Source organism: Ipomoea nil, unplaced genomic scaffold, assembly GCF_001879475.1.
Source record: "Ipomoea nil cultivar Tokyo-kokei standard unplaced genomic scaffold, Asagao_1.1 scaffold3199, whole genome shotgun sequence".
Classification (NCBI taxonomy): Eukaryota; Viridiplantae; Streptophyta; class Magnoliopsida; order Solanales; family Convolvulaceae; genus Ipomoea; species Ipomoea nil.
In genome coordinates, this window is record NW_017619627.1 from 1,817,502 (window position 1) to 1,826,710 (window position 9,209).

Genomic DNA, 9,209 nt, shown 5'->3' on the forward strand with positions numbered 1-9,209 from the left:
CTTACTGCTCCATCAAACTTTCTTATTGAACTCACTACCACAAATTTTTCAATCTGGAGACACCAATCAAGTCCAATCTACTCTTATTCACCTAAATTTCTTTCTAATTAAAATTAAAGATGAGTATTTTTAATGTATCGAAAATAATATATTTAACATTTTAAAAGAATTAATTCGGAAATATATATGTTTTAAAAGGTTGATTGTATGCCGAAGGGAACATTATGCTATGCAACCGTGTGCACCGTGCAAGGTGCTCACAGTTCCAATTCATAATTTTTATAAATAAATTCATAATGTCTGTACTATAGATTCATAATTTCTATACTATATATTCATAATTTCTATACTATAGATTTATAAAATCTATACTATAGATTCATAATTTCTAAATCGTAGATTCATAATTTAAATACAGTAGATTCATAATTTCTATACTGTAAATTCATAATTTAAATACAGTAGATTCATAATTTCTATACAGTAGATTCAAATTATGAACATATAGTTCTGTGATTTGTGAATACAGAGTTCAACAATTGGGAATATGACCATCGAAAATTATAAACATAGAGTTCTGTAATTATGAATATAGAGTTCAATAATTATGAATATGAAGTTCAAAATTTATGAATATATAGATTTATAATTATGAACAAATAGTTCAGTAATTATGAACATAGAACAGTGTGCACCATGCATGGTGCACACTGTTGCACAACATAAATTGCCAGAGACCAATCGTTATGCTGTGAGCACGTGCTCACCATGCATGGTGCGCACAAATCTATATGCATGGTCCGGCCCGTGGGCTATGCAGGCCCCCACCAGACTTTTTTTTTCTTTTGTTCTGAAGTTGTTAGTTTGTTACTTTGTAAGTTTTATCATTTGTACACTATAAAAATAATTAAAATAACTTGTTATATAACATAAGTACTCATTTTAAATTTTAAAATTGTGCGTCAATAGATTGAAAAAGTATAAGTAGTACTAAAACAATAATAATTCTAAAATTAATCAAACATTATATATATATATATATATATATATATATATATATATATATATATATATATAGAGAAGAGCGCTCATATGTGGTCATGTCATTAGGTGTGGTTGTATCTATGTCGTTGAATCAGTTTAATCTAACGGCAGTGGTAATTCTGAGAATTTTCGCGCGTTTTGGTAAGTGGGGGTGTTATGGTAATTACAGTGGCCATTTTATAGCGGGCGGGTTCCAGAATACACCAACAGTGTTGACAACATACACCAATAGTGTAATAAAACACACCACAGTGAAACACATCAATGGTGTATTCCCATGTTATGGTAATTACAGTGGCCATTTATAACGGTCGGGTTGCAGAATACACCAACAGTGTTGACAAAATGCACCAATAGTGTAATAAAACACACAACAATGTGATTTTCCTTATTCCCGTATTTTATGACGAGTTTACCCTTGCAGTTCACTGGGTAGGAGAATGTGCGCAAAAATACTGAAAAAATCTTGATTAATATGATTCATTAGATCTATCTAATCTAATGGCCTATAATTGACCATATGACCACACCTAACAACATGACCACATGTGATCACCCCTATATATATATATATATATAAATATATATATATATATATATATATATATATATATATATATAGCGCACAAGCCTACGGGCTTAAAAGCTTGCACTTTGACAGGCCTCTATTTTCAAAATTATTCATCCCTTCCTAAGTAAGGGGTGAGACGGATTAACCCGACGGGCAAAGCCTGTTTTAACGGCTCTAATTGGAGCTATTATTGAGTCACACCTAGTCAATCAGTTTCTTGTTCTTATTATGATTATGAAACAGTAAGAAAAACATATTCTACTATATTTATGTCTATGTATTGTAAATGTTTACAATACATTCATTTTACTAATGTAAACATTTACACTCTTTAAAAAAAACATTCATTTTTTATTATATGAGTACATTGGTTAAAGTATACAATCTTTTTCTGTAAACATGTACGTGGAAAAAGGTGGTATAAGAGATTAATTTACTTTCACACCATGCGAGGCCAGAAGACAGATGTGGATTAAGAGATTTGATTTGTTACGTACCCCAACAAAATAATGATTATTTAAATGTATAATTTAGGTTTAAGTGTAGACCGTACGCAAGAACATATATACATACATACATGCCATGATTCAATCTGCCCCATTATAAGAGAATCTTTTGACGTTTGAGAGAGACGACAGAGAGATGGAGCTGAGCCCACCTGGTTTGTACAGTTTAGAGGAGTTGGTTGGAGCTCCAAGAAGAGAGAATTGGAGCACAACAACGCTCTTCACTTCACCAGACACCTTCTTCTCAAACGCCTGGTCCAATGGCTTCGATGAATCCTTGGATCCTCCAGATTTTGTGTCCTCTTCTTCTTCTTCGCTACTCGACCTCCTCACTCTCCCCCAAGAACCCACCACCTTTGCATGCCCAGACCTTCAGATCCAGCATGGCTGCGGCTTCGCTAATGCTGCGCCGCCGCCGCAGGAGGAGTACGGCGGCGGCGGCGGCGGAGGAGGAGTTTTCGGGGGGATTAATAATCTGCAGGAGAGTGATGAGTTTAGTGGGTTGATGAGAAGCTGCGGTTGTGCACAAGTGAAGATGGAGCAGCTGGGTAACAATGGCGGCGGCGGCGGCGGCGGGGGGTTAATGGCCGGAGAAATAAAGAAGAGTAAATCCAAGAAAGTTGAAGGGCAGCCTTCCAAGAATCTAATGGCGGAAAGGCGGAGGAGGAAACGCCTTAACGACCGCCTCTCCATGCTCAGATCAATCGTTCCCAAGATTAGCAAGGTAATCGTTACGTTGTTCAATTAACATTAATGTTAAAACTATAGTTGTTGGAAATGGTAGTGATGGATGATGGAAGAAATGGTTGAATAATATTTGTGGCAGATGGATAGAACCTCCATTCTTGGAGACACCATTGATTACATGAAAGAGCTGTTAGAGAAAATCCATCAACTGCGTGAAGATACCTTGGAAGAAGACGACAAAAACCACATCAAATCCCTCGCACCAAACACCAGCAGGGAACTCAAGTCTAATGAAGCAATTGTAAGAAATCCTCCAAAGGTACGGTACATTCTTTTAACTCAATAGTACAGTGAGAGAAAGAAACCTGTTTTAAAAACATAAATCTCAGAATCAAACTTGCTTTACAAAAACCCAGCAACAAAATACAGTCAATCATTCTAGTCTGTACAATTTTTTTTATTTTATTTTTGCAGTTTGATGTAGAAAGGAGAAACGTGGACACTAGAATCGAGATATGCTGCGCAACAAAACCTGGTTTGTTGTTGTCAACTGTGAGTACAATAGAAGCTCTGGGTCTTGACATTCATCAATGCGTTATCAGCTGCTTCAATGACTTCTCCTTCCAAGCCACATGCGCAGAGGTATCATCATCTTCATCTCCTTGGAACTCATTAGTCAGTAATTATAAGATTATAAGTTCGACTCTGATCTATTAGTATTTTTGGATTAACTATAAACAATTTAGGCTGATTTGTCTTTATGGCCTTTAACAAAACTGAGTTTACTCGCACCCTCGAGTAGTGGTCGTGATTTTTTCTCCCGAAGCAAAAAATCTTCTATCTTCATGTATTGCATAATATAACGTAAAAAATAAGGAATTGAATTTGATGTTGATATTATGTTGTGTTAGGCGACGGATCACAGAACGGTTCTGAGCCAGGAAGACGTAAAACAAGCGCTATTCAAGACAGCCGGCTATGGAGGAAGGTGTCTGTAGGAATAGAATAATATTATTGTCTGGGGAATAAATTTAGTAGTATTCCCACTTTTTAAGCGGACATACATGTCTCTTATTCACAACAATTTTTGCAAGTCTTTTAATAATAATAATAATATAATAACATAATGTCGCCATCTACAATATTTCATGTTTTCATAGCTGAGTTCATTACAATTTGGATCTAAAAAGGAGGCTAGATTCTTCATTGGCGAGAGAGATTAGAGGTATAGGGCAAAGAGAGAATTGTACGGTGTTTTGATGACATCCAAACTGGGGCAGCAAATGGCTACCCCACGTGGCGTGCGTAAAGATGCTCCAAAACCAAAAGGGCTATTTCTTGGTTCTTGCCCACAAACACAAAATTCTCTCGTCAGTGACTCCACATCCGGACCCTACAAAATAGTGCAAGAATAAATCACAGTAATTTAACAACAATTAAGTCGGAAGACTAGTGTTTGGTGTCTATAAAGAACTCACCTATTGAGTGTAATTCTTACACTATGATTGTTCGGACTTAGAACATGTATATTGTTCACAATCTACCATTTAAAAACCAACTGAACTGACGGGACCAAAAGGGCCATTTCTGAAACAATGGAGTTTATCTGCATAAGAGGGACCGACCATCACTCTGCAATCGAAACTCCTGTTTGCTCCAACATTCACATTTCTGGTTCCTATTGATGCTCGTGATTCTCTTGTCATTTTCCTTGTAATAACGTAGAAACAACCAAAATGAATGAAATGAGATCAGGGTTCGGATTTATATTCCAATCCAGGAATTGGGTTCCGTCTAGGATCTAGCTACGAGGTCACGGTACATACAGTATGAATTAATTTTTCAGTTAGGTTATTACAACAAGAGTTAACAGCAAATGGAAATCAAAAGTTAGATGGCTTTTCAATCTCAGTCTTCGTCTACACCATCGTTATCGTTGTCATTGTTGTAATCGCAATCATCATCATCTTCCCCGTCGTTAAGGATATTAGACAGGTTTGTTTGCGAGTTTTGGAATTTATGGATGGCATCTCTTGCATCAAAGATTAGAGCATTCTTTGCATCTTGAATTGTGTTCACTTGTTGATCTTGATTACCATTTCTGTGATTGTGCGTTGCTGTTCTTAAAGATGCCGCGGTTCTCCTAGCTTCCCTGCAATGCAGCTGATCAATGTATCTGTCGTGCAAGGCTTTGTTTTTGATCGGCTTTAGAACTGGAGGACTGAAGAGAGCTGCCCCTGGCAAGTTACTTAATTGTGACCGTGGAACTTTATGGCCTGAAGAAGATCTCTCCGAGCATCTTCCAAGGAAACTGACACGATCTAACTTGACCTCAGGGGTGACTACGTTGGCAGCCTCTTGAAATGCTTCGTTTGATTGATCTGTTCTTGACTCAAGAACACTGAACACGTCTGCTTCCTTATCCCGGTCTATGTTGTTGTACTGCTTTTCCATCATCTCCCTCACCTCCCTCACCGCTTTTTGTGAAAAATGGCTCTTCAGTTTGCTGCATCTCAACTTTTTCGCATTTGCATCTGCAGTCTGAAGCAATTTGCTTGCGCTGGGAGGAGACAACAACAATCCTGCCTTCTTTGCCCTTGAGCGAGGGCGAGGTTGAGGAGGGGTTAAGTGATCTAAATGTATCCTGTCAAAGCATTCCTGCGCTGACTTTCCAGGCACCTGCATCATTCACCCAATGTATAACAAATATTAACAAAAATTTCACTACAAAAAAGCTAATGCCCTAGAAGCCATGCTGCACATAAGGGAAATTGCAACTTGCTAGTAATAGTTCATCCCCTTTCTGATCCATTCCAACCTTTCTATACCCTAAATCTTGATTCTCCAAAAACTTTGCTTACACTTTCTACTTAAGAAATAGTAAACTTCCACAATGATCATAATATGAGAGAGATGCAACGTTAACCTAAAAACCAGAAAGGCCATCATGCCTTGTGGTTGCTTTATCTGTATTATGGAGTCTTACATGTGGGTATACATAGCCTTTGTTTGACAAACAAAGCCTAAATTGTCAATACTGCAAAACAGGTTGACATCCTGCTCGATTTCCTTCCACCTACAAGGCTACAAATAGCCGAAAATTTACATGCAATTTATACAGTAGACATATACCGCATCTTTTCTGTTCATTTGAATATTTACTTGCACTATAAATGTTAATCCACATAATGAGTTTGAGCAGACATTTCATGGCTTAGATTAACATTACCATGCCAATTAGAGAAATAATGACCATGTCTTAACAATTAAACAGGCAACTAAAAGTAGTTTAACTTTGCTGCATTCTCCCATTAGATCTTTCTTAGCCCCAGAGATCAGAAGATACATTCAAAGCAGGAAAATAACATAAAAAAAAGGAAACAAAAAGAAGATTTTCACAAGGTATTAAGTATTGGGAAATTACCATCTTTGCAACTTTCTTCCAGAACTTAGGAGTTGCCTTAGCAGCAAAATAAGCTTTCTGCAATGCCAACTCTTGTTCTTTGGTCCACCCTTTAGCAATAACATGCCCATCCTCTTCCTGGGCTCTCTTCCTCTTCACACCTCTCTGTTTCTCTCCCAAGTCAATACTCTCCTCAGGATTCTCTCCTCCCTCAATTGCAACTTCTGATGGCGATTTAGTGGGAAAAGTTTCAATCTTTTCCAACTTGCTTGTAGAAGGCTTACCAATTCGGCCACCGTGTTTGGCTTTTCCTTCATCAGCCTGAGACAGGCAAGAACTCCGAGTAGCCCTCTTCTCCGACTTAAGCACTGATTTATTTGATGAATTCACACGCGGTTTGGACTTTATCTCAGGCGGGTTAGGAGTCTTATTGGAATTCCTAATTGCGGGACAGGCCACAACTACATCCCTGTATCCTTTTTCCACAGAACTTACCTCAATCCAATCCTTGGCGATCCTTTTCCCAAAGCTACCATTCTCTGCAATCCTCTTGGATCGCCTGAGAGGAGTGAAATCCTCAACTTGGCTAACCAGTATTGAAGATCTTCGAGACCTAGTGCAAGAATTTGAGGAAATTACCGAGCCATTAGTAATTTCCATTGCCTTCGCCTTCTTCGAAACTTCTTTTGAACACTCAAATCGACTAATCAATCTAGAAGACCTTCGAGGACCAGTACTCGAATCTCCGGACATTACCGAACCATTAGACTTTTCCGCTGTCCTTCCCGAGGCTTCTCTCTGCTTTTTGTTCAAAGAAATTTTGCGATTGGAGCTGAGAGGAGTAGAGTCGGCGTTCGGGACCCGAATTGCCCTCGGTTCGATCTCTGGAGTCACCGGATGTTCTAAATCCTGTTGATTCTTGGGAAGAAATCGGGGAGACCTTCTGAGAGAGACCGCGTGCTTGTCTTCTTCGACGGAAGTTCTATGGCGCATTTTCGCAAACAGGTTGCGGTTGTGTGCTCAGATTGAGAACACGGAGAACGAGGCAGTGGAGCTGTGGAGGCAGGGAGAGGGAAATGTGTAAATTCAAAAAAAAAAAATGAAACGACAAACTTATTTTACTTCTAGATACAAGATCACGGGCCCAATCATTAAAGTGCCAAGCCCGTTCACAATAGGCCCAATAACTTATTTGAGCCAAACTTAAATATATGGTTGGATACGGAAAACATTTGACCCAATTAACAATATGAAGCCCATCTTAGGATAACACACGGTTGCAAAAACGACATCGTTTTAACGTCCGACTTAAAAAAGATATATTTTAGAATTGCATAACTACACATCCATAACTTCATAACTATACATCCAGAATTGCATAACTACACATCCATAACTTCATAACTATACATCCAGAATTGCATAACTACACATCCATAACTTCATAACTATACATCCAGAATTGCATAACTACACATCCATAACTTCATAACTATAAATCCAGAATTGCATAACTACACATCCATAACTTCATAACTATACATTCAGAATTGCATACATAACTACACATCCATAACTTCATAACTATACATTCAGAATGTGAAATTATAACTTCATAACTATACATTCAGAATTGCATGCATAATTACACATCCATAACTTCATAACTATAAATCCAGAATTGCATAACTACACATCCATAATTTCATAACTATAAATCCACAATGTGAAATTATAAAATTATGAACATACGTTTACGTAACTAACAGCAATCGAAAATGAATTTTTTTATTTAAGTAAAACGACGCCGTTTTTGCATCCGTGTGCGCCATGCATGATGCACACGGATACACAGCATAATTTGCCAGGATAACACGAGTTGTTATACCATGGACCAGGGTCCACCTTGCAAGATGGACCTTGGTCCTAAACGACGTATAAATTATGTATTTTTAGTATTGGTATTCTAAACTTCTAGAATATAAATTATGTTTTTAAGTCAAAACACATAACAGTTGTAGAAGGGAATTTGTAAATACAATACAAGGTCATCAAATCCTAATCTATTAATATTGTGTGATTGTAATATTTGAAAGGAACTTGTAAATACAAAATAAGATAATCAATTACATATATTTTAACATTTTATGTTCATAGTATACAAATTGTAAATTTTTAAAAGGTAAATTGTGAACATTTGGACCCAGGTACACCTTGCAATGTCTACCCAGGTCCACATAATAATTTGCAAGAATAACACATATATGGTTGAAAAGCAGCACATTTGGACTTTATTTTAAACCATAATTTACATTAGGAACAAGGGTCAAATAGGTCATCAAACTGCACATGATAATACAATTTGGCCACTGAACCCAAAAAATCAACAATTGAGTCTCTAAACTTATCAATTCCTAACAATTCTTTCAATTTGAAGGTTTCAAACAAGTCAACAGGTTATCCTCCAAATTAATTATTTTTTTAAAAATAAAATTTAAAGATTAATTATTAATTTTTTTTTTTTTAAAAAAAAAAACAGATCGGCTGAATTCTGTTTTTTTTTAATTATTTAAATAATTAATTTTTAAATTTTATTTTTTAAAAAATAATTAATTTGGGAGGATGTCCTGTTAACTTGTTGGAAACCTATAAATTGGAAGAATTGTTTGAAATTGGTTAGTTTAGGGACCTAATTGTTGATTTTTTAGGTTCAGTGGCCTAATTGCATTATCGTGTGCAATTCGATGGCCTATTTGACCCTTATTCCTTTACATTACAAGGTAGAGAAAATTACACTTTTAGTTCTGTAACTATTGTGGTCTTGTTAATTTGATACGTGACTTTAAAAACTAACAATTTAGTCCTGTAACTATGCAATTTTTAACACATTTGGTCCTCCGACCAAATTGCCGGCTAAATATCGTCGGAATATTTTGAATCCATTTTAATATTTTTTAATTCGGGGGCAAATAGGTCATTTCCGTCTTCTTCCTTCTTC

At 36.7% G+C, this 9,209-nt stretch overlaps 2 protein-coding genes across 2 annotated transcripts; one reads left to right on the forward strand and one right to left on the reverse strand.

The window, feature by feature from the left end:
• Positions 1 to 2,208: 2,208 nt before the first annotated feature.
• LOC109168391 (transcription factor bHLH93-like) lies at positions 2,209 to 3,958 on the forward strand. The gene is made up of 5 exons (XM_019317401.1): positions 2,209 to 2,688; positions 2,719 to 2,845; positions 2,948 to 3,127; positions 3,283 to 3,450; positions 3,720 to 3,958. The coding sequence occupies exons 1-5, from the start codon at positions 2,258 to 2,260 to the stop codon at positions 3,804 to 3,806; spliced, it is 993 nt and encodes a 330-aa protein (XP_019172946.1). The 5' UTR covers positions 2,209 to 2,257; the 3' UTR covers positions 3,807 to 3,958.
• Positions 3,959 to 4,545: 587 nt separating this feature from the next.
• On the reverse strand, positions 4,546 to 7,281 carry LOC109168390. Its single transcript, XM_019317400.1, has 2 exons — positions 6,233 to 7,281; positions 4,546 to 5,487 (listed from the first exon to the last, which is right to left on the reverse strand). Exons 1-2 carry the CDS (start codon positions 7,202 to 7,204, stop codon positions 4,717 to 4,719), a joined length of 1,743 nt encoding a protein of 580 aa, XP_019172945.1. The 5' UTR covers positions 7,205 to 7,281; the 3' UTR covers positions 4,546 to 4,716.
• Positions 7,282 to 9,209: the final 1,928 nt, after the last annotated feature.

What these genes read in the sequence shown, in the direction of transcription:
- LOC109168391 (XM_019317401.1), top strand. Translation starts at nt 2,258, where the DNA reads ATGGAGCTGAGCCCACCTGGTTTGTACAGTTTAGAGGAGTTGGTTGGA. An exon ending in TCGTTCCCAAGATTAGCAAG is followed by an intron (nt 2,846 to 2,947) that starts GTAATCGTTACG and finishes TATTTGTGGCAG; the next exon opens with ATGGATAGAACCTCCATTCT. An exon ending in TTGTAAGAAATCCTCCAAAG is followed by an intron (nt 3,128 to 3,282) that starts GTACGGTACATT and finishes TTATTTTTGCAG; the next exon opens with TTTGATGTAGAAAGGAGAAA.
- LOC109168390 (XM_019317400.1), bottom strand. Translation starts at nt 7,204, where the DNA reads ATGCGCCATAGAACTTCCGTCGAAGAAGACAAGCACGCGGTCTCTCTC. An exon ending in GGAAGAAAGTTGCAAAGATG is followed by an intron (nt 5,488 to 6,232) that starts GTAATTTCCCAA and finishes TGAATGATGCAG; the next exon opens with GTGCCTGGAAAGTCAGCGCA.